The 25,057-nt window shown below is 39.8% G+C and overlaps 1 protein-coding gene across 1 annotated transcript in view; it reads left to right on the plus strand.

The window, feature by feature from the left end:
* Nucleotides 1-25,057, plus strand: part of C17H8orf34 (chromosome 17 C8orf34 homolog) — a 331,115-nt gene that overhangs the window by 164,137 nt on the left and 141,921 nt on the right. The window contains 1 exon segment of the mRNA XM_060128306.1: nucleotides 21,190-21,325. Within this exon segment, the coding sequence (XP_059984289.1) occupies nucleotides 21,190-21,325 (136 nt within the window).

Below are 25,057 nucleotides of genomic sequence, written 5' to 3' on the forward strand. Positions count from 1 at the left end.
TTTGTGCATGTCTTCTATGGAAAGCTGCTACAGGCTGACTTCCGTTTTTTGGTCAGAATGTGTTCATGAAAACCACATACTGGATCTGAGACTCACAAAGTGGATCATATTTTTCCTACCCAAATGATGTTGTAATTTTGGTTTGAATTTAAGACACAGCATCAAATAAATCATAGCTGTAATCAAAACTATAACTACAAAGGGAAAAATTCAGTTACTACAGCCTTTATAGATTATATCATAAAGTTATGAACTGTGGATATAAGTATTATATAAAATGATTATAGGTGGGACTCCAATATACAATAAACTGTATATAATGTACTCTACAGACAACTTAGCTTTATCATATATTGGGTCAAATGTTAAATTATGATAACTATTAATCTTTAATTCATAATTTTACTTGCCATTTTGAAACTGGGAAAACACTTTAAGGAATAATTTATATGACCAGGTCTTTTAAAATAAGGTGGTCTGAAATTTTAACTGTCTTTTATATATTTTGATAAGTCTCAACTGATCTTCAACTAGGGTTATTTAATGTAAAACTACCTACGAAAATAATTCTTTAAGACTTCATTAAGAACTTTATTCTAAATAATTTAGAGAAAAGAAAAATTGTTTGCATGTTGCATTTGTTGTCTATAGCTTTATAACAGGTTACCATACACTTAACATATTGAAACAATACACATTTATCACCTCAATTTCTTTGGGTCGGGAATCTAGGCACAGCTCAACTGTGTCCTCTACTTCAGGGTTTCTCATAAGGCTATAATCAAGGTGTCAGTCAGGGCTCCTGGGGTCTCTTCTGAAGCTCAACTGGGGAAGAATCTCCCTCCTACTGCTTGTTGATAGAATTCAGTTCCTCAAGGGTGTTGGACTGAGGGCCTCAGTTCCTAATTGGCAATTGGCCAGAGGCCATCCTGAGTTTTTTGTTGTGTGGGCCTCCAAAACGTGGCAACTTGTTTCATCAAAGTGGGCAAGCCAAAAAAGCAATAAAGTGTGCTAACAAGATGGAAGCCACAGTTTTTCATAACCCAACCACGGAAGTGATGTGCAATCAACTTAGCTGCATTCTACTAGTTAGAAGCCGAGATGCTATGTTTAGCCAATTTTCGATGCGAGAGGATTATATAAGGGCTTGGGTACCAGAAAGCAGGGATCAAGGACCATCTTAGAGTCATCCTGACACGGATGTGTTCAGCATGTTGATCTTTACTTATCTCTTTTTCTTGTTTTCTTTCTCATGTACAGTGCTCTTGAAGGGAAAAAACTCACAGTATCGTGAGTGGAAAAGGGACCAGAACATATGTGCTTTTTGTATTGCTTATAGAGCAAAGTGGTAGGTTGATGGTATGGTTATAACCTTGATGCTTTCATGATACTAAGAGGCATTGTAATAAATGGTCATGGCAGAAAGTATTTCCTAGGGAAGATGAATCTCAAGGCAGTATCTTTGTTTTACTAATCATGGCGTTGAGTGGGGATGCAAACTGAACAGTGAGTTCAGTTGTTACTTCAGAAGGACTGCAGATGAAACTATAGTTAAGAAAGGTGGGGGAATCAAAAAAGAATATATTTTACGTATGGAACAACTGTAGAGAGCAAAAACTGATGAGATGTCTAAGATGTTTAAAGGTGATTTGGGGAGGGTTTTGCTGTGCAAAGTTCAGTTTAACTCTCTCTTCTGTAGACTCATGAAATTTCCAGTAAAAATCTCCATCAGTTAGACATCATTTGAAATGCAGTGAGTGAGCGATGAGATACTGAGATTGGTGTTAAGGCAAAGGCAGAGCAGCCTTGCTGACTAGAGTTCTGTAACATAGACTTAATTGGGAATATAGTGTGAACAGGGTATTATGCTGTGGTTGCGAAAACACGGCCTTAGTGTTCAAGTCCAGGCTGTACCACATACTAGCTGTGTGACCTAATCGAACTAAACTCTCACTCAAATGTCAGAACCCATAGGCTGAACGTGGCTTACACTGTTTGGCTTATACTTTAAATGCCTTCAAAACTGCCCAATCTCCAGCCAATACTCTATTTTTCATACCTACCTCTTTTATTCCTATATGGCACCTGCCTGTAATGCAGGTAAATAAAATAAGCCTTAGCGCAGCGATTCTCAACCTCAGCACTGTGGACATTTTTTTTTTTTAAATATCCTTATTGGAGTATAATTGCTTTACAATGGTGTGTTAGTTTCTGCTGTATAACAAAGTGAATCAGCTATACGTATACATATATCCCATATCTCCTCCCTCTTGTGTCTCCCTCCCTCCATCCCTATCCCACCCCCCTAGGTGGTCACAAACCACCAAGCTGATTTCCCTGTGCTATGCGGCTGCTTCCCACTAGCTATCTGTTTTACATTTGGTAGTGTATATATGTCAATGCCACTCTCTCACTTCGTCCCAGCTTACCCTTCCCCCTCCCCGTATCCTCAAGTCCATTCTCTGCATCTGCATCTTTATTCCTGTCCTGCCCCTAGGTTCTTCAGAACCACTTTTGTTTTTTGTTTTAGATTCCATATATAAGTGTTAGCATATGGTATCTGTTTTTCTCTTTCTGACTTAATTCACTCTGTATGACAGTCTCTAGGTCCATCCAACTCACTACAGATAACTCAATTTCATTTCTTTTTATGGTGGAGTAATATTCCATTGTATATATGTGCCACATCTTCTTTATCCATTCATCTGTCGATGGACACTTAGGTTGCTTCCGTGTCCTGGCTATTGTAACTATTGTAGAGATGCAATGAACATTGTGGTACATGAGCCTTTGAATTATGGTTTTCTCAGGGTATGTGCCCAAGTAGTGGGATTGCTGGCTTGTATGGTAGTTCTATTTTTAGTTTTTTAAGGAATCTCCATACTGTTCTCCATAGTGGCTGTATCAATTTACATTGCCACCAACAATGCAAGATGGTCCCCTTTTCTCCACACCCTCTCCAGCATTTATTGTTTGTAGATTTTTAGATGATGGCCATTCTGACTGGTGTGAGATGATACCTCATTGTACTTTTGATTTGCATTTCTCTAATGATTAGTGATGTTGAGCATCCTTGCATGTGTTTGTTGGCAATCTGTATATCTTCTTTGGAGAAATGTCGACTTAGGTCTTCTACCCGTTTTTAGATTGGGTTGTTTCTTTTTTTGGTATTGAGCTGCATGAGCTGCTTGTAAATTTTGGAGATTAATCCTTTGTCAGTTGCTTTGTTTGCAAATATCTTATCCCATTCTGAGGGTTGTCTTTTCGTCTTATTTATGGTTTCCTTTGCGGTGCAAAAGCTTTTAAGTTTCATTAAGTCCCATTTGTTTATTTTTGTTTTTATTTCCCTTTCTCTACGAGATGGGTCAAAAGGGATCTTGCTGTATTTATGTCATAGAGCATTCTACCTATGTTTTCCTCTAAGAGTTTTATAGTATCTGGCCTTACATTTAGGCCTTTAATCCATTTTGACTTTATTTTTGTGTACGCTGTTAGGGAGTGTTCTAATTTCATTCTTTTACATGTAGCTGTCCAGTTTTCCCAGCACCACTTATTGAAGAGGCTGTCCTCTCTACATTGTATATTCTTGCCTTCTTTATCAATGATAAGGTGACCATATGTGCGTGGGTTTATCTCTGGGCTTTCTATCCTGTTCCCTTGATCTATATTTCTGTTTTTGTGCCAGTACCATACTGTCTTGATTACTGTAGCTTTGTAGTATAGTTTGAAGTCAGGGAGCCTGATTCCTCCAGCTCCATTTTTTTCCCCTCAAGATTCTTTGATGATTCGGGGTCTTTTGTATTTCCATACAAATTGTGAACTTTTTGGTTCCAGTTCTGTGAAAAATGCCATTTGTAGTTTGATAGGGATTGCATTGAATCTGTAGATTGCTTTGGGTAGTAGAGTCATTTTCACAATGTTGATTCTTCCAATCCAAGAACATGGTATATCTGGCCATCTGTTTGTATCTTCTTTAATTTCTTTCATCAGTATCTTATAGCTTTCTGCATATAGGTCTTCTGTTTCCTTAGGTAGGTTTATTCCTAGGTATTTTATTCTTTTTGTTGCAGTGGTAAATGGGAGTGTTTCCTTAATTTCTCTTTCAGATTTTTCATCATTAGTGTAGAGGAATGCAAGAGATTTCTGTGCATTAATTTTGTGTCCTGCTGCTCTACCAAATTCATTGATTAGCTCTAGTAGTTTTCTGGTAGCATCTTTAGGATTCTTTATGTATAGTATCATGTCATCTGCAAACAGTGTCAGTTTTAGTTTTTTGTTCCAATCTGGATTCTGTTTATTTCTTTTTCCACTCTGATTGCTATGGCTAAAACTTCCAAAACTATGTTGAATAATAGTGGTGAGAATGGGCAACCTTGTCTTGTTCCTGATCTTAGTGGAAATGGTTTCAGTTTCTCACCATTGAGGATGATGTTGGCTGTGGGTTTGTCATATATGGCCTTTATTATGTTGAGGTAAGTTCCCTCTATGCCTAATTTCTGAAGGGTTTTTATCATAAATGCATGTTGAATTTTGTTGAAAGCTTTTTCTGCATCTGTTGAGATGATCATATGGTTTTTATCCTTCAGTTTGTTAATATGGTGTATCACATTGATTGATTTGCATATACTGAAGAATTGTTGCATTCCTGGGATAAACCCCACTAGATCATGGTGTATGATCCTTTTAGTGTGCTGTTGGATTCTGCTTGCTAGTATTATGTTGAGGATTTTTGCATTTATGTTCATTAGTGATATTGGCCTGTAGTTTTCTTTCTTTGTGACATCTTTGTCTGGTTTTGGTATCAGGGTGATGGTAGCCTCATAGAATGAGTTTGAGAGTTTTCCTCTCTCTGAGTTTGGGAGTGTTCCTCCCTCCTGTAGGAAGAGTTTGAGAAGGATAGGTGTTAGCTCTTCTCTAAATGTTTGATAGAATTCGCCTGTGATGCCATCTGGTCCTGGGCTTGGATTTGTTGGAAGATTTTTGATCAGTTTCAATTGCAGTGCTTGTGATTGGTCTTTTTATATTTTCTATTTCTTCCTGGTTCAGTCTCAAAAGGTTGTGCTCTTCTAAGAATTTGTCCATTTCTTCCAGGTTGTCCATTTTATTGGCAAATAGTTGCTTGTAGCAATCTCTCATGATCCTTTGTATTTCTGCAGTGTCAGTTGTCACTTCTCTTTTTGCATTTCTAATTCTATTTATTTGAATCTTCTCCCTTTTTTTTTGATGAGTCTGGCTAATGGTTTATCAATTTTGTTTATCTTCTCAAAGAACCAGCTTTTAGTTTTCTTGATCTTTGCTATTGTTTCTTTCATTTCTTTTTCATTTATTTCTGATCTGATCTTTATGATTTCTTTCCTTCTGCTAACTTTGGATTTTTTTTGTTCTTCTTTCTCTAATTGCTTTAGGTGTAAGGTTAGGTTGTTTATTTGGGATTTTTCTTATTTCTTGAAGTAAGATTGTATTGGTATAATCTTTCCTCTTAGAACTGCTTTTGCTGCATCCCATAGGTTTTAGGTCGTTGTGATTTCATTGTCATTTGTTTCTAGGTATTTTTTGATTTCCTCTTTGATTTCTTCAATGAGCTCTTGGTTATTTAGTAGTGTATTGTTTAGCCTCCATATGTTTTTATTTTTTACCGATTTTTTTCCTGTTATTGATATCTAGTCTCATAGCATTGTTGTCAGAAAATATACTTGATACGATTTCAATTTTCTTAAATTTACCAAGGCTTGATTTGTGACCCAAGATATGATCTATCCTGGAGAATGTTCCATGAGCACTTGAGAAGAAAGTGTATTCTGTTGTTTTTGGATGGAATGTCCTCTAAATATCAATTAAGTCCATCTTCTTTAATGTATCGTTTAAGGCTTGTGTTTCCTTATTTATTTACATTTTGAATGGCCTGTCCATTGGTGAAAGTGGGGTGTTAAAGTCCCCTACTATGATTGTGTTACTGTGTATTTCCCCTTTTAGGGCTGTTAGCATTTGCCTTATGAATTGCAGTGCTCCTATGTTGGGTACATAAATATTTACAGTTGTTATATCTTCTTCTTGGATTGATCCCTTGATCATTATGCTGTGTCCTTCTTTGTCTCTTGTAATAGCCTTTATTTTAAAGTCTATTTTGTCTGATATGAGAATTGCTATGCCAGCTTTCTTTTGATTTCCATTTGCATGGAATATCTTTTTCCATCCCCTCACTTTCAGTCTGTATGTGTCCCTAGGTCTGAAGTGGGTCTCTTGTAGACAGCATATATACAGGTTTTATTTCTGTGTCCTTTCCGCCAGTCCATGTCTTTTGGTTGGGGTATTTAATGTATTTACATTTAAGGTAGTTATTGATATGTATGTTCCTATTATCATTTTTTTAATTGTTTTGGGTTTTTTATTGTACGTCTTTTCCTTCTCTTGTGTTTCCTGTCTAGAGAAGTTCCTTTAGCATTTGTTGTAAAGCTGGTTTGGTGGTGCGGAATTCTCTTACCTTTTGCTTGTCTGTATGGTTTTAATTTCTCTGTCGATTCTGAATGTGATCCTTGCTGGGTAGAGTAATCTTGGTTGTAGGTTTTTTCCCTTTCATGACTTTAAATATGCCCTGCCACTCCCTTCTGGCTTGCAGAGTTTCTGCTGAAAGATCAATGGTTAACCTTATGGGGATTCCCTTGTATGTTATTTGTTGCTTTTCCCTTGCTGCTTTTAATATTTTTTCTTTGTATTTGATTTTTGATAATTTGATTATTATGTGTCTTGGCATGTTTCTCCTTGGATTTTTCCTGTATGGGACTCTCTGTGCTTTCTGGACTTGATTGACTATTTCCTTTCCCATATTAGGTAAGTTTCAACTATAATCTCTTCAACTATTTTCTCAGTCCCTTTTTTTTTCTCTTCTTCTCGAACCTCTGTAATTCAAATGTTGGTGCATTTAATGTTGTCCCAGAGGTCTCTGAAACTGTCCTCAATTCTTCTCATTCTTTTTTCTTTATTCTTCTCTGCAGTAGTTATTTCCACTATTTTATCTTCCAGGTCACTTATCTGTTCTTCTGCCCCAGTTATTCTGCTACTGATTCCTTCTAGAGAATTTTTAATTTCATTTATTGTGTTGTTCATCATTGTTTGTTTGCTCTTTAGTTCCTCTAGATCCTTGTTAAATGTTTCTTGTATTTCCTCCATTCTATTTCCAAGGTTTTGCATCATTTTACTCTCATTACTCTGAATTCTTTTTCAAGTAGACTGCCTATTTCCTCTTCATTTGTTTGGTCTGGTGGATTTTTACCTTGCTCCTTCATCTGTTATGTATTTCTCTGTCTTCTCATTTTGCTTAACTTACTGTGTTTGGAGTCTCCTTTTTGCAGGCTGCAGGTTGATAGTCCCCGTTGTTTTTGGTGTCTGCCCCCAGTGGGTAAGATTGTTTTAGTGGGTAATGTAGGATTCCTGGTGGAGGGGACTGGTGCCTGTTTTCTGGTGGATGAAGCTGGATCTTTTCTTTCTGGTGGGCAGGACCGAGTCCAGTGGTGTGTTTTGGGATGTCTGTGAACTTACTGTGATTTTAGGCAGCCTCTCTGCTAATGGGTGGGCTTGTGTTCCTGTCTTGCTAGTTGTTTAGCATAGGGTGTCCAGCACTGTAGCTTGCTGGTCGTCGAGTGGAGCTTGGTCTTAGCATTGAGATGGAGATCTCTGGGGGGTCTTTCGCTGTTTGATATTATGTGGGGCTGGGAGGTCTCTGGTGGAGCAACGTCCTGAACTCGGCTCTCCCACCTCAGAGGCTCAGGCCTGACACCTGGCTGGAGCACCAAGACCCTGTCAGCCACATGACTCCGAAGAAATGTGAGAAAAAGAAAGAAAGAAAGAAAGAAAATAAAGTTATTATAAAAAAATTATTAAAATTAAAAAGTAAAAAAAAACAAATGAAAGAAAAAGAGAAGAGAGCAACCAAACCAAAACACAAAACCACCACTAATAACAAGTGCTAAAAACTTAAAAAAAAAACCCAAAAACTGACAGACAGAACCCTAGGACAAATGGTAAAAGCAAACCTATACAGACACAATCGCAAAAAGAAGCATACACATACACACTCACAAAAAGAGAAAAAGGAAAAATATATATATACACAAAATTAAAAAGACAGCAACCAAATCAATAAACAAATCTGCCAATGATAATAAGCTGTAAATACTAAACTAAGATAAACATAAAACCAGAAACAAATTAGATGCAGAAAGCAAACCCCAAGTCTATAGTTGCTCCCAAAATCCACCACCTGAATTTGGTATGATTTGTTGTCTATTCTGGTGTTCCACAGATGCAGGTACATCAAGTTGACTGTGGAGGTTTAATCCGCTGCTTCTGAGGCTGCTGGGAGAGATTTCCCTTTCTCTTCCTTGTTCTCACAGCTCCCGGGGCTCAGCTTTGGATTTGGCCCCGCCTCTGCGTGTAGGTCGCCTGAGGGCGTCTGTTCCTGCTGAGACAGGATGGGGATAAAGGAGCCGCTGATTCTGGGGCTCTGGCTCACTCAGGCGGGGGTGGGGGGAGAGAGGGGTATGGAACGTGGGACGAGCCTGCGGCAGCAGATGCCAACATGACATTGCAGCAGCCTGAGGCGCACCGTGCGTTCTCCTGGGGAACTTGTCCCTGGGTCACGGGACCCTGGCAGTGGCGGGCTGCACAGGCTCCCCAGAAGGGGGGGGTGTGGAGAGTGACCTGTGCTCGCACACAGGCCTCTTGGTGGCGGCAGCAGCAGTCTTAGCGTCTCATGCCCGTCTCTTGTGTCCGTGCTGATATCCACGGCTCACGCCCATCTCTGGAGCTCGTTTAGGCGGCGCTCTGAATCCCCTCTCCTTGTGCACCCCGAAACAATGGTCTCCGGCCTCTTCGGCAGGTCTAGAGTTTTTCCCGGACTCCCTCCCGGCTAGCTGTGGTGCACTAGCCCCCTTCAGGCTGTGTTCACACAGCCAACCCCAGTCCTCTCCCTGGGGTCTTCCCTCCAAAGCCCAAGCCTCAGCTCCCAGCCCTCGCCCGCCCCGGTGGGGGAGCAGACAAGCCTCTCGGGCTGGTGAGTGCTGGTCGGCACTGATCCTCTGTGTGGGAATATCTCCACTTTGCCCTCTGCAGCCCTGTTGCTGCGCTCTCCTCCGTGGCTCCAAAGCCTCCCCCCCTGCTCCCCGCCCAGTCTCCACCAGAGAAGGGGCTTCCTAGTGTGTGGAAACTTTTCCTCCTTCACAGCTCCCTCCCAGAGGGGCTGGTGCCATCCCTATTCTTTTGTCTCTGTTTTTTCTTTTTTGTTTTGCCCTACCCACGTACATGGGGAGTTTCTTGCCTTTTGGGAAGTCTGAGGTCTTTTGCCAGTGTTCAGTAGGTGTTTTGTAGGAGTTATTCCACATGTAGATGTATTTTTGATGTATTTTTGTGAAAGAAGGTGATCTCCATGTCTTACTCGTCCGCCATCTTGAAGTTCCCCCAGCACTATTGCCATTTGGGGCTGGATAATTCTTTGTTGTGAAGGACTGTTCTGTACCCACTAGGTTCCAGTGGCATCAACCCCCCACCCTCCTTTAAGTTATGACAACCAAAAATGTCTTCAGGTGGTATCCTGTGTCTGCTTGTACTGGAGGGAGGAATAAATCACCCATGATTGAGAACCACTGCCTTAGAGGGTTGTTTTGTGGAGCAAAATGAAGTGTGACATCTCAAAGCACCTAAAAGGGTACTTAAAGTGTAATAGGGACTCAACAAATGATGGTTTTCCTCTAAAATTTGGCATTGGAGAATAGTATCTTATACATGGAGTTAACTCAGTGTAAGTCTGCTGAAACATGGAAGGCAAATAGTCCTGTGTTAATAATAATTTATGTAGCTACTAATTTGAGAAATCATTTGTTACAGGTATTTGTGTGTATACATAAAAGGTGACCCTCACCTCTAAAGCCAGACCAATCAGACTTCAATTGCTGTCTGTTCCAATTAATACTGTGTGCTCTGGGGAAGTCCTTCACACTTCCTGAGGGACTTTATTTGTAAAATACCTTATTAATAAAATGGAGTAACAGTGACATGGATATCATGGTGTTGGATGATTCAGTCACTCATTCATTCAATGTATACATTGAATGAATGAGTGACTGAATAGTCACTCAGGCTATATAGTCTGAATAGTCATTCAGAGATAGTCTCTGCCATGTTGAGAATTCGTTAGTGAGGAATCAAATGATGAACAAATAAATTAAAAATGTAATAATTCCAGGATGTAACAGTTGTTCTGAAGATAAACAGAGATAACAAGGATAAAGAATAATAGAAGATGCTCTCTTAGACAGAGTAGTCAAGGAAATCCCCTCTTATAAGGCAGTATTTGAGCAGAGACTTGAATGAAGGGAGAGAAAGGCAGTATGGTCATATCTGGGGCAAGGGCACCCGAGGGAGAAAACACAGCAAGTGCAGAGACCTGAAGATATTAATGATCTTAGATTGTTCATGGCACAGGAAGAGGCTAGGGTTGCTATAGGGAGTATATTGCATAGTCAGTTCATTCTCTTTTAGATTTTTATGTTTTTTTTTCTTATCACCAAATACTCTTCTTTAGGAAACTCAAAAATTTATATAATGTAGGAAGTGAGATGAGGTTCTTAGGTGGTATCATCCTGCATGACATGCTATTAAAGAACAGTTCCATGGAGGCAACTGTCCAAGAAAATGGAACAAGATGAAAATAATCTTGTAGAATTTAATGTGTGGTGGCAACGTTTTGTGGCTTGAAGTGTAAGGGATGAGAACAGCATGTGAATTCCAAGAAAGCATCACAGAATGGAAAGTGGATTTACAATGTGTCAGACAGGGTGGCAACATCTTGTGGCATGTGGCTCGTATCTCGGTGATGGGAAAGGTATGTCCTGTGACTGCTTTTCGCCTGTGGCACACCACAAGGGAGAAGGAGTTGGCAGCCGTACCCAAAATACATCAGCAGCAAGTTTAGCATATGACCAGCCACGATCTTCTTTTTTTATTTTTCCTAAAATGTGATTCTTTTTTTACTTATCCCAAAGGGCTCTACATAGAACAGAAATGAAGGAAGATTGAAGGAGAGAGGATAGGAGGCAGTTATGAGACTTAACATCTTTTTAGACTAACCATATTGGATTTAGGGTCCCAACACATGTGACAAGCATACTAAAATACTTTTTTATATTTTATTTTTACTTTTTAACATGCGTTTAGTTGGTTAAAATTTGCTTCATTGAGAATATTGCATGGTGGGTTGAAACTCTCAGTATCGACAAGCGCAAAGTTCAGAGGAGGGTCGCCAAGTACAAAGGAAATAAAACGGAGGACGGTTGAAGTGAAGGAAGTCTACTCGGCTGAGGCTTTAGTGAAGGAAGGGTACTATCAAAACTGGAGACTTAAGCAAAAAGAACTTCAGAATACAAGAGAAGAAAGAGGAAAGGAGGGTGATGGCGGGAGGTGTTCACCACCAAGACCTGTTACACTTGAAATCCAAGAAAAAGGTAAACTAACAACAAATTCTGAGTTTAATCACTAACCTCGTAGCAATCTAGTTTTATGTGTTTGTGTCAGGTATGTGAGGTCAACTGACTTCAGGCAGAATCACCTTTACCAAAGACAAGTTTAGAGCATGGATACTGAACTGTATAGTATTGGGACTATAGCAGTTAGGGTATGAATGGATCATACTCTCTCCAAAGGGCTTATTTCGAGTTAGCAAATTATGTAAATAATGCAGAAACACTTATCAAAATGAACTCAGTTGATACTTGTGGTCTGGATCAAGAATAAAAATATCATCCAGGGCTTCCCTGGTGGTGCAGTGGTTGGGAGTCTGCCTACTGATGCAGGGGACACGGGTTCATGCCCCGGTCCGGGAAGATCCCACATGCCGTGGAGCGGCTGGGCCCGTGAGCCATGGCCGCTGAGCCTGCGCGTCCGGAGCCTGTGCTCCGCAAGGGGAGAGGCCACAACAGTGAGAGGCCCACGTACTGCAAAAAAAAAAAAAAAAAAAATGCTTGAAAATATTATCCAGTATGGTATAGGGTGTAATTATTAGGTTTATGGTCAAAAGTTCATTAGCAAGCAACAAATTGATACAGTGCACATAGGAACTTCCCAACATAAGACCTTATTTATTTAACACAGAGCCTGTGGGAACATAAAAATTATATTAAATAGCATTCATAAGTAGTTTAGAAACAAACAAAAAAATAAGTGTTAGTGTGATGTATCACCTGTAATGGCTGAAATAATGCTTACTGTAACATAATGGTACCTAACAGGGTAAGTAATCATCCCATAACTAAACCATTGGGATGAGAAATGCTTTCTCACTATTGAGAGAGATAAATGATATGAGTGCTTTAGCCAGAGACATGTCCCAGGGGAATTAAAATTAAATACACTTTTAAATGGTGGTTAAAATGATGAGCTCTGCAAGATTTTGTATGATTCTCATTAAAAAATTACATATTTTACCCATCATCCTACAAAAATTAATAATCTATCTAATCCCAGCCTTTTAGATTAACCAGACTTCCTTGCCTTGCTCTTGTCTACACTGTGAACCCTGTGCTTGGTTTGCCTCCTTTCTGTTTCCCAGCTCTATTCCTGAACACCTGTACTTAGCTCTGCTAACCTCCCATCTGTGGCCTCCCCCTCCTAGCCCTCAAGTCTGGTCCTTGGTGCACCTCCTCTGGCTGTCTCTAGATTTCTGTGTTGGTCGCGAGGTGTCCTCACTTCAATTAGGGCTGTAACGAAGCTTTCAGTCATACCAGACAGTCTGCTTATCGAACTCCACCTGAAATGAGTCCACATGCCTGGAATTTCAGTTATTTTTAAAATAAAGAGACTTGTTCACAACGTCTGTCTGTCAAACCTTTAGGGGGTGACAAAAGTTTCAGGAGGAAGTCAGTTTTTTTGTGTATACAATATAATCTTTTGAATTTGTGGTAGGTGCAAATTGAGGAAAATATAGATGTACTCTGATGCAGAAATCAGACTTTGAGTAATGTTTGGGTTGAAATTTGTTAGAAGCACTAGTATTTTCTTACGGAATGGAAGGAGAAAACCACTCCCAGATGTCTTAATTTTTCTGACTAACAGAGAAGGCTTCACAATTTATGTAATGATGGGTTCAATGAACACAAGTCTTGGGATTCATTTGCAATCTAAGCAAACAAGTTCCAGCCCATAAGTTTTTACAAATGTTTGTGATCATCATGTATTTGGCTGTTGATGGTCAAAGAAATTAAACAGGAACTGGTAGCTAACAAAAAATATCTCAGAAAGTTTTTTGCTCTTTTCAGTTAACACTAGAAGACAGAGAACGAATGTAAATTTAAGTTTACATAAACATTTTCCCTAACCCACTGGCCAAATCACTTTCTTTGTTTATTGATCTCACGTGGTCAAGGAAAGTAAATATTCTGTAACCTACTCTCTCTCATTAAAAAGGGAAACTTCAACTCAGCTTTTAAATTCCACCAAACTTTTTAAAATGCAATGCTAACTTAAATTTTTTAAACTAAGTTTATTCTAAAAAATTCCAGCCTGTAATTTCTCATGTCTACCATTTTGTTCTTATCAATTATGAATCTAGTTAAGCCATACTACACTGATATACTGAGAAAGAAAACCGAACTCATATTGGAGGCATGATTGTAGAAATAGAGAAGCAATAGAAGCATGGCCTCGACATCCTTCTTCCACCTTTCAACCAGAATTTATCCCAGCAAAGTGAATTATGTTTTGCTCTCAATTCTTTCTTTCCCTTTTTTAAGGAAATAGTTTAGCTGTCTCACATAACAAAAAAGTATTCATAAATATTTTATTAAAACCTGTCTCATTTCTTATATGTTTTCCTAACATTTGTTTTTTTTTTTTAATAATTCACTCAGCATATATAACATCTGTTTAAAATATTTGACCAAATCAGCTCTATCGACGTAAATCAACCAAACAGTTGCAATACAGGGAAAAACTGCCGTATAATCTTGTGTAACCCATCACTGAATCACTGTGAAGGGACTTATGTTTGGAAAGCTTTTAATTTTTGTTCCTAGAAACAGATGTGAAAATTCACTCATATCCCACATTGTCTAGTTCAAGCAGCTGTAAATTATTTCATGGATTACACTTGAATGAAATGAAAGTCCTGGGATTATTTCATCTAGGCAGCAGTTATTTCCTTAAATTAAATGAAAACAATTCTTTGCTTGATTAATTCTTGGTTATTTGGATTGCGTGAAGTGCTCATGTCTTTAGTCATAAATTAGTTCATTTTTCTCTGTAGTAACCCTGTGATTCAAAAGGTGCATCACAACTTTATTGGCTACCTTTAAAAATAAATTACTGCTTTGGGCTCTCTATTGTGAAAAAGAATAAATATGGTACTCTTCTTTTAAATATAATATTCATATAATGCACACATTTCACTTGTAAAGAAAGTTAGACATAAGAAGTGTCACTGCTTGATTTTAACTGCTGGGCTGATAATTCTATCAGCTTTTCTCAACCATATGGTCTATAGCTTCATTCCACACTCCATTACTCCAGACTTGCCCTTCTAACTGCCTACCAAATATCCATATGGATATCTTGACGATAGCTCCATCTAAGCATGTGTGAAACCAAAGATGTTATCTCTTCCTATATTCCCTGAAAGTGGTAATATGGAGAAACCTGCAAGGATTTCACATGCAATCATTCACGACAACCTGTTGAATCTTCCTCTGAAATTACCTTCTGATGCATTTCTCTCTCTTGCTACTGTTACTTCCTTACTCCAGGCCCTCAGCAGCTGGTACATCCATTATGGAGGATACAGGCTTCTTCCCGCCTCAACTCCTTGTTTCCGGTTTTCACTTTGCCAAATGGCTGTAGGCAAGTGCAACACATGTATTCCTTCAAAAACCAATTTTCCAAAAGCCAATTCCACATAAAGATCAACTTGTCAAATAGTTAATTAACCAAGTTTATCAAATTATACAAAAATCTTCTCTTGAGACAGGTGTCTGATAAGTGCTCTGAGTGACATCTCAGGGGAGCTCAGGCCTATCATTTGCAGAAAAAAAAGTCTTGTAGTCAGCAAATATCAGTGAATGCCTACCCTGTGCTAGACATACTTCTAAGACAGTGAGATTACAATAGTAAGTGAGAAAAACTTATTTCCTATCTCTAGTTATCAGAAAAGCAATTTTGTAAATTTAGAAAATTGTTTATTTCAATAAGTACATCTACAATGATCTCTATAAAACACAGATTCAATGACTCTATCTCCCTTCACCATCTGAGACTAAACCCTTTTCCAGTATTACATTCTTCTAACCCTATACATCTCAAGTTACGGTCATATAGCTGTATAACTTTCCCTGATATACTATGTCCCTTCAAATCTCTGCTTTTTCAAGTTCCTACATCCCTCTTTACCACCTGGTCTGGCTTGTATACTTTTACTCAACTGTTACCTAATTATTCCTTCCTAATAATTCCTTTATCATTTAGGTTTCAGTTAGGAAACTGAAACTAACCTACATGATTAAAATAGAATATTGTCAAGTGCTGACAGATAATACTTGGCCGTTTCATGGGTTTGTTTTTAACTTCAGTTAGTTGATTTTTCATATGTTTTCCATAACATACAAAACATTTATTTTTGTTTTTTTTCTGGGATAGAGCTGATCACATTACCTTATAGTTATATCTAACTTCTTAACTAGACATTAACAGTCACTACAGAGTTTGACCTCAAAGTATCGAAATAGAACAAGTATATTTTAAAAAATTCCCATGAGGTTATTTTTACATAATCTTTCTTTACCACTGTTACCTTAAGAATCATGAGATCCCTTGATGAAAAAAGTATTACTGCTTGCTTCAAAGAAATTTCTAGTTGGCTAGAGTCTCTCCTTAATATTACTGACTTTGGGAACTCTGATATCTCTTCCGTGTGACAGACCTTTAGATATTTGAAGTTTGCCATTTGTGGAGATATGCATTTAGCTTGGGGAGCATATTTGGCTTTCTCTGCTTGGTTCTGAGTTGGGCAAAAGGAGGGGACGTGGCCTCTATGAACCAGGTCCTGAGTGCTTTGGGCCAACTGCTGCAGATGTTGTGATTTGGCTTCACTGATCGTTTCCATCAGAGGTTGTGGGTCTCTGTTCTAATGTCATATATGATCTTCCCATTGTCTTTTTGTACGTTCAGTCTCTCACTCTTCTCTTTTAGTCATTCTCTCCCTGGCAGGAAGTTGGCCAAAAGACAAGACTCAAGATTCAAATCTTCACTGCTTCATGATTGTCGACTTGTCTCCATAGTCAGTTTTATCACAAGAGCTTCTTAATCTTTTTGGTGTTGTATTAAAATGGTGATCATCTGATGAGAGAGGGGCTGCATAAAAGCATATAAGACTCTGGATAGAGTTCAGTGGATGGGCATCATGACCACTATGACAAAAACAAGAGTAATGAAAAGCGTGTTTAAGATGCTTCAGAACCAAGAACCCAAATTATCCAACCAAGGCTAAGAGAACAATCCCACAAGTCATAAAGATCAGCCTTGGTGAGCCAAGTAGCTTTTTCCTTCAAGTGATAGGTAGCCTTTTCTACCTTACCTGTTTCATCGAGCCAAGTATAGCAAGAACTGTTAGCAATTGCACAGGTACTGTCGTGACTAGTGAACAGGAAATCTAGATTGTCCATCACTGCTCTTGCCAAGGAATTGAGACTGATCTGTATTCCGTCTAAGGTAGAGGTGATATTATTTTTAACTTCTGCCAGAATTAAAATGATCTATGTCTCATAGCCTTTTGTTTGTATGATTCTTATTATTGGAAGCACTGCTTTGATTGTTTGCATAAACAATGAATCAGTAACACCCCCAGGTAAAGTGCCTAAATAATTGAGGGTAACCTCATTTTGGAGCGCACATCTGAATTTCCTGCTTTCATGACTTTAGAATTAAGGTGTCTGTGCGCAGATAAGTTTTGGAATACTGTTTCTAAAGTGCGTGCAATATTAATTTGAGACAAGCAAAACTAGCCATCCTGGTTGCAGAGGAAGTAGTATCTGGTAGGAATACATGGATATCCAGGAAAAAAGAAATTATTCATGGCATGAAGTTGAAACCAAGACCTTACATTGGCCTGTTTGCACATTTGTATCTATATTAGTCTCTTCCAGATACTAAGTAATTGGCCCAACATTTTAGGAAATTCTGAATTCAAATTTAGAATTACCTAGGGTCTAATTGATAGATCGTAATAATTTTTTCTTTTTCTGTGAGAGGGCATTGCTAGGAAAGTAGCAAATGACCTTGTTTAAGGTCATTTGTCCACATAAGTGCAAGTGAAATGCCATTGGCTGTGATTGTCTTTGATCTCATTTGTTGAGACTGGAAATAGCCCTAGGTTTTTACCATGGAGGTCTGGTGAGGAATGGCATATCCAGCAATCAGTAAGCTTGAAGGGTACTATTTGGGAAATCTAAGATTGGTGTTAGAATAATTATGCTCTGATCTAACAATTTTAGTAAGAAGGGAATAAAAGGAGAAGGGCCATTATGGGTGAGTGATAACCAGGGGTCTATAGAAATTAGAAGAAGAATGTAAATAAGCAGATAAAAAACAAAATAGTAATTAGGCAAGGGTTTTGGTCCACTATCTTGTGCAGAAGCTGTCCACTATCTGAGGTCATCAGGTTGTTCTGAGGATCTTGGGTCATCTGTCTACTTTGAAGATCAGCTGCTTCTAGAGAATCTTCATTTTGAGGTCCCCTATTAGAGCAGGCTTCCAATTTTGTTGGTTCTGGATTGTTTCTTTAGTTATGAAATGTGAGCCCAAGGATTCACTCCAGGGAGCTTTCCTTCTGTATTCGTTGTTAACAATATCTGATAGAATCCCTTCCAGTGATGTTCAAGAGCGACTTTTCTCTGGTGTATCTCCCAACAGATGAAATCTTATAGTTGAATGTCATGAAGAGGCTGTTTAAGATGTTTGAATGCAACATTAACCTGTTAGTGATAGGACTGAGTGTAGTCCGTGAGTCTCTTGCAACATTTTGCAATGTCTACATGCATCAGGGCAGAGTATAGTATTGTAGGTAAAATCCTGATGCACTTGGGCCTTCCAGTAACTAGTTCACAGGGAAATAAACAGTATGTTCTCTAGGAGTGGACCATATTGGCATAAGGGTGGGTGGGAGTACCTTTGACAAGGGAGCTCAAGGACTTCTGAAAGTTTTGTTAATTTCATTTCACGATGTCATTGATTCTTTTCACCTTTCAGAAGTTTGTAGGTGATAAGAGCAGTGTGGTTTCTGAGTAAAGGGTAATACTTTACAGAGCTTTTTTTTTTTTTTTATAATATTTCTTGTGAAGTGTGTGTCTTGGTCACTTGATATGAAAGTTTATATTCCCAAGATTGGAATCACAAAATCGACCAGCTTTTTAGCAACTGTAAAGATTATAGCTTTTTGGCAAAGAGATGTTTAAACTCACTCTGAAATTATATAGACATTCGATAACTAAAATATATTCAAATCTCATGAAAAGTGGAAGCTATATAAAATACATCATGAGGTGTTCAAAGGGCCTTCGAAGCTTTGGTTCCTGGTCATTTCCCACATTCACAGGTTCTCTAGAGTTATGCTGTTGACAAGTCCATGTGACTTAAAATTGACCTCAGCTGTCTTTTTAAAGTTTCCCCAGCCGTGTTGATTTAAGATAGTAACCAATTTAACTGTACCATGATAAGCAGTTTCATGGAGAAATTTAGCTAATATCTATTTGAAACCATATAGTGCCACTACGCAGCTGTCTTGGGAGCACCAGAGATGATCTGAGTGAAGCTAGAACCACTTTTTTTTTTCCATTTTTCTTTTCAAAATGAGGGGCTAAAAATTGATATTTTATAATGGTTTCTTTGAATTCCTTTAAGGATTCATCCTTTAAGAGTTTAGATAGGATCAAAACCATTGTTAAGGCTGCTTGTTTGGCAAAATGATCTGCTGGAGTATTTCTTTTAGCCTCCATGTTATTTCTTTTTCACAGCAGCTACCTCTTTATGAAGTAAGAGGGCATCTAAAAGTGTGTTAAACATCTTGTCCATTTTTGATGGGGGTTCCAGCAGAGATGACCCTTTCTTTCCAAAGCATCCCAAAGTCATGGTTTTTCTAAAAAAACATGCCTGATATGTATTTACTCTGTGGTCTTTGGCTATAGTAGACAAGCTCAAGGAAGTGCAGTGGCTCTGCCCTTTGGGCTGATTTTTCCCTCGGGTAGAGGACTGCATTCTACAGGCAAGCTTAAATTGGTGTTAGCGTGTTCTGCTCCAGTTTCAAGTTTTGAGGTATGATCTGTCAACAAATAACATTAGGTCAGAGTTTTCAATGGGAGTCCTTAAAAACACTGAATGAGGTATAGCAAGTTCCTAACTGAGCTAAGAAAATGTTAAGGTTCCCTTCCCCTGGTGCAGGGAGGAGGGTGGGCAAGTCAAGGTGTCTCAGTGGTGAATAGTAGTGTGATGGGGAGAGTCTAACAGAATCTCATGGGAGGCTAATTAGCTAACTGAAAAGTGTTGTGTGTTCTCAGGCAGTAGTACTGTCTGTGCCGCATGACATGAGGAACCATGAGAAGAGAGGGGCGCTTATAACTAGTTAAGCAGAAGCAGCACGTTTTGAAGGGGTTACCCCACAACAAGGGGACTATACGTTTACAACCAGGTCAAGGTGATGAGTTTTTTTTGACTCTCATAAAGTTTAAGTTGAACCTCTAAGGACACACCCAGATTGCTCATATGCAAGTAGATGAAAGGATTTCATTTGGGGTTGCCTGTGGAGGTAGTGTGTTGACTAATCTTCAGATAACAGAAGGTCTGTTTATGACTTAGACTAGTCACAATCTCAGGAAAATTTGGCACTTGTTTGCCATATTCGGTTGTTAGAAACAAAATTCAGCTGAGTAGATGATTCATGAATCAGGCAGCCTCCAATCTAGCAGGAAGAAAGGAGCTCCAAGGAGCTGTACAAAACTGAAGACTTTTATAGACAGAAGGCAGTGGATGCAGGATGCTATACTAGCAAACAACAGGTTGGTCGTGGCAAGGTCACTTTCCTTTAGGGGACAGCAGGGGTCTATCAGGCAAGTTAACTCACTAGTGCTGACCAGGTGATGCCTGATTGTTTAGGATTCCGTTGCTGAGAAAGCTTAAACTGTGATTAAATTAAGTATCCGTTTGGTAACGTGGGCTTAGCATAAGCAACTTCGTTATGGGCCTGCTGTCCTATTTTTAACAGTTAGAAATCCTCTCGATTGTTTTGTGAGAGGCCTAAGATGTTTGGATAGTCTACAGCCTTATCAGGAAAGAGCGATTTCCCTTCTTATATAGGTAGTAACCTCAATCGTGGATTATGTCTTGGCAAAATTATAATTGATCTTTTGAAACTTTATGTCCCTCTTTCGCTAAGGCTGAGAGCAAGTAAATAGAATCCTTTTTACAAGACTCCCTATCCTCTGAATAAAGCAGGAGATCATGTACAAATTGTATCAGGACTAAATTACAAGAGAAATAGACGTTTTAAGTGTTGATTGAGGGCCTGGAAGAAATAGGAGGCTTCAGTGAACACCTGGGGTGTGACTCTCCCGGTATACTACTGTCCTCCCAAGGTGCAGACAAAAAGGAATGGTTTAGAATGGAAAAAGAGAAGGCTTCAGGTATATTCTGATTGGAGGGTGTTGGATGGGGAGGCTCAAGGCAGGCACATTAGAAATGAATGACCTTGTGTAATTGGTTTGGGAGCATAATTTGTCTTCCTCTGGATTGTTCTTAGTTGGAAGGGGGCAGTCACTGACTAACTCCTGACCATTTGGGGCCAATTGCTGTAGAGATTATGGTTGACTTCTGTGGGTGGTCACAGCAGAAGTTGTGGATCCACGTCCCACAGTCATGTATGGTCTGCCCATCGTGCAGACAGATTCATCTCTCACCATTTTGCTCCTGTAAATCTTCTCATATAATTTTCTCCAACTACATCTAGAAATAATTGGAAAACGAATTGATGCATGAAGGAAGATTTTTGCAAAGTGGAAATGTAATGTTTTGCTAACCAACTACTGGCAGATATCTGAAAACCTGGACTTTTCTTCTTCATTCTATTAGAGTTAATTTTTTTCTCTGCAATTGTTTATGTTGTTACAGAGGATCTTGATGATTTAAGAATGGAGGGAGTAACTACCCTGGTACCTTCTGGGAACAAATTTAACCAAGGTCGAGCTACTCACTCTGCTGAACCTCAGGCCAAAGTCACACTGAACATCTGTTCAAGGTGTGCCAGGTAAAGCAAATAATAGGTATATCTTTGTATAAACATGATGTTGAATTTTTTAAATCTAAGCTTTTGATGCAATGCGTGTACTCTTCTGTGCTGACATTGACAAGGGAGTTAGTTGTACAGTTTATCCCTGTGCCCAATGCCACTCAGACCGACAATGAATCAAAGAGTTTAGATTGTCTTTACTTCACAGCCGGAGACTATTTTAAGACTTTCTGTCTCTGAATTTCATTTGCTGTCTGCCCTTCTGTTCCTTTTCAAAAGAAGATTCAAGGGGCTCTGAAAGTTCAAAGCCACTCTAAAGCACCTGCATAAAGGCCAGTTTGCCCAGGTACAATTTTAGATCTGATATTATTGGCCTCTTAACATGCCCCACATCCTATTCTCGTCCTGGAAAGAATTTAATCAGCTTGATGCCTTTCAGTTTTGGCAGCTGAAAGCAATCCTTGCATACACTGTATGTGGCCAAAGAAGTAGCTTAAGTTACTGCCAAGTCAGCTCCCAGTGCTGGTCTAGCAGAAACTCACCAAATAGCTAGAATTCATTCTTTTGTACGAACAAAATCTCATTTGCAAAGAGGCTTTTAAGCCTGTTTAAACGATAAAACAAGCCTTCTAACCCTTATGTAAATGGCGCAGATTAGCAAGAACAATGCACTGGCTGGCCAGTTTTATCTCCTTTTCTTTATGTCTCTGCTGTTCTATTGTACAGTTTGAGAGGGGATTAGTGGCTTGGAACTGGGTGGGGGGGGAAGTGTAGGAAAATCAAATCAGATTTTTGTAGCTTTTCCTTGCCTTTACCCCTTTGGAATTTTAATTTTAATTGTCATAGGCTTAGAAGAATAAAAAGAAATAGAAATAAAAATAAATAGAAAATCAGGGGATATTGTTTGAGACCATTAAGAGAAATGGCATAGCACAGTGAAAACACCAATGGAAACGTTGCTTCAGACAAGTAATATTTGCGTGGATTGATTTTTCGATGAGGGCTGTGACCAAACCGGCTAACATTTATGTGATGATATTTAGGCATCGTGAGTGTGCAAGGTCATCTCTGGAAGAGTTGTTTGGCAGTTTAAAGGAACTTTGTAGTATATTTGTACATTTACAGTTTGACTGGAGAGGGGTTGGTGCTTGGTCCTTGGTCCTTCTTATTATTGGTAGAAGACTGGGATATGAGGTGTTTTCTTTTTGAAAGGAAATCCTATGCAAACGGTATGTTTTAATGAAGTATTGAGGACTTGAATTGGCAAAGGGCCAAACCCATTCATAGCCCTAAATTATTTACATTTAGTTTCCCAGTGATAAGTTAGATTATAAATTACAGGCCACCTGCATTTAAGGTAAACTCCTACTGAAAGTTTTGAATATTCAACTGAATAATAATCAGTTACATTTATTGTATTCTTTCTATGTTACCAAAGTACACAGCTAGTGAGTGGCAAACATAGTTTCAAACCCAAGCAATATAGCTTGACAGTCTGCCTGCTTAGTCGTTTTATTTTTGTGCTAAACACCAAGCTATTGTGTGAAGTTGAAGAAGGAAGCCTAAAATAGAAATGTAGAAATGATGAGCTACAAAGAGATTTAGGTGTCTGAAATGCTTTGAGTTCATGATTGCCCTGATGGAGAATAAAGCAATACTGTACTTTCAAAAGCAAGATTGATTCAGGGAAATCAATGGGAGAAGTATGGTGGAAGACACTAGGCTGTTGAGTTTAGAGCAGCTGCTGTAGCCAGAGTTTAGAGTGGAAGAAAAACTAAGATCAGTTGTCAAAAACTATGAGGAACCTGAAAATTTACTCTATTTGCAACCTAATACTGTTTTATGATGCTGGCAAAAGACATGAAACTTCTGGGTCAGAGACCAAGGACTTACTACTCATGACAGTAACAACTGTCAGAGTATTAGCACTTTCATTGGTTCCCTGAGCCACAAATCTCATGGGATGACACACAGAGGACAGCAGGTTACAGTATATGAGAGGAACACTGAGTTTAGGAAACCTGAATATTTTATATGAAGTTAGCACTGCTCTAGAGAGAGACCCCATAGCTGTCTTCCAAGGCTGTTTGCTATACAAACATCCCCAAACAGATGGTTGGAAAGAAAGGCTGTCAGTGTCTCTGCTCATAAGATATGCAGACACGTGAGAGATTCATGGAGAACTGTCTCCCAGTACTATTTAGAGTGGACTGCCTCTGTGATGCACTGATGTAGTTATCAGAGTTTTCTGCAGTTAGTTGTCAAACATCAATTTGTGTTGCTGGCTCACCTCTTCTAGTTACAAGTAAGGCTTTTAGGACTGTGAGAATTAGACTTTTTAAGCCAGGGCTGAGCTGTTATCTGAGGCAGAAGTCAGAAACTGGAGGACTGTGGGTAGTGTCCAGTTTTGTATCCACATAATATTTTAAAAATACCACTGGAGGGAACCTTCAAGATGGCGGAGGACTAAGACGTGGAGATCACCTTCCTCCCCACAAATACATCAGAAATACATCTACATGTGGAACAACTCCTACAGAACACCTACTGAACGCAGGCAGAAGACCTCAGACTTCCCAAAAGGCAAGAAACTCCCCACATACCTGGGTAGGGCAAAAGACAAAAGAAAAAACAGAGACAAAAGAATAGGGACGGGACCTGCACCAGTGGGAGGGAGCTGTGAAGGAGAAAAGGTTTCCACACACTAGAAGCCCCTTCGCGGGTGGAGACTGCGGGTGTCGGAGGGGGAAAGCTTCAGAGCCCTGGAGGAGAGCACAGCAACAAGGGTGCGGAGGGCAAAGCGGAGAGATTCCCGCACAGAGGATCGGTGCCGACCGGCACTCACCAGCCTGAGAGGCTTGTCTGCTCACCCGCCGGGGCGGGCGGGGCTGGGAGCTGAGGCTCGGGCTTTGGTCGGAGCGCCGGGAGACGACTGGGGTTGGCGGCGAGAACACAGCCTGCAGGGGCTTAGTGCGCCACGGCTGGCCGGGAGGGAGTCCGGGAAAAAGGTCTGGAGCTGCCGAAAGGCAAGAGACTTTTCCTTCCCTCTTTGTTTCCTGGTGCGTGAGGAGAGGGGATTAAGAACGCTGCTTAAAGGAGCTCCAGAGACGGGCGTGAGTCGCGACTAAAAGCGCGGACCCCAGAGCCGGGCATGAGACGCTAAGGCTGCTGCTGCCGCCACCAAGAAGCCTGTGTGCGAGCACAGGTCACTCTCCACACCCCCTTTCCGGGGAGCCTGTGCAGCCCGCCACTGCCAGGGTCCCGTGAGCCAGGGAAAACTTCCCCGGGAGAACACACGGCGCGCCTCAGGCTGCTGCAACGTCACGCCGGCCTCTGCCGCCGCAGGCCCGCCCCGCACTCCGTGCCCCTCCTTCCCCCCTAATCAGCTGCTCCTTTAACCCCATCTTGTCTGGGCCAAGAACAAACACCAGAAGGTGACCTACACTCAGAGGCGGGGCCAAATCCAACGCTGAACCCCGGGAGCTGTGCGAATAAAGAGAAAGGGAAATCTCTCCCAGCAGCCTCAGGAGCAGCAGATTAAACATCCACGGTCAACTTGATGTACCTGCATCTGTGGAATACCTGAATAGACAACGAATCATACCAAAATTCAGGTGGTGGACTTTGGGAGCAACTGTGGACTTCGGGTTTGCTTTCTGCATCGAATTTGTTTCTGGTTTTATGTTTATCTTAGTTTAGTATTTAGAGCTAATTATCATTGGCAGATTTGTTTATTGATTTGGTTGCTGT

Source organism: Lagenorhynchus albirostris, chromosome 17, assembly GCF_949774975.1.
Source record: "Lagenorhynchus albirostris chromosome 17, mLagAlb1.1, whole genome shotgun sequence".
NCBI classification, from domain to species: domain Eukaryota; kingdom Metazoa; phylum Chordata; class Mammalia; order Artiodactyla; family Delphinidae; genus Lagenorhynchus; species Lagenorhynchus albirostris.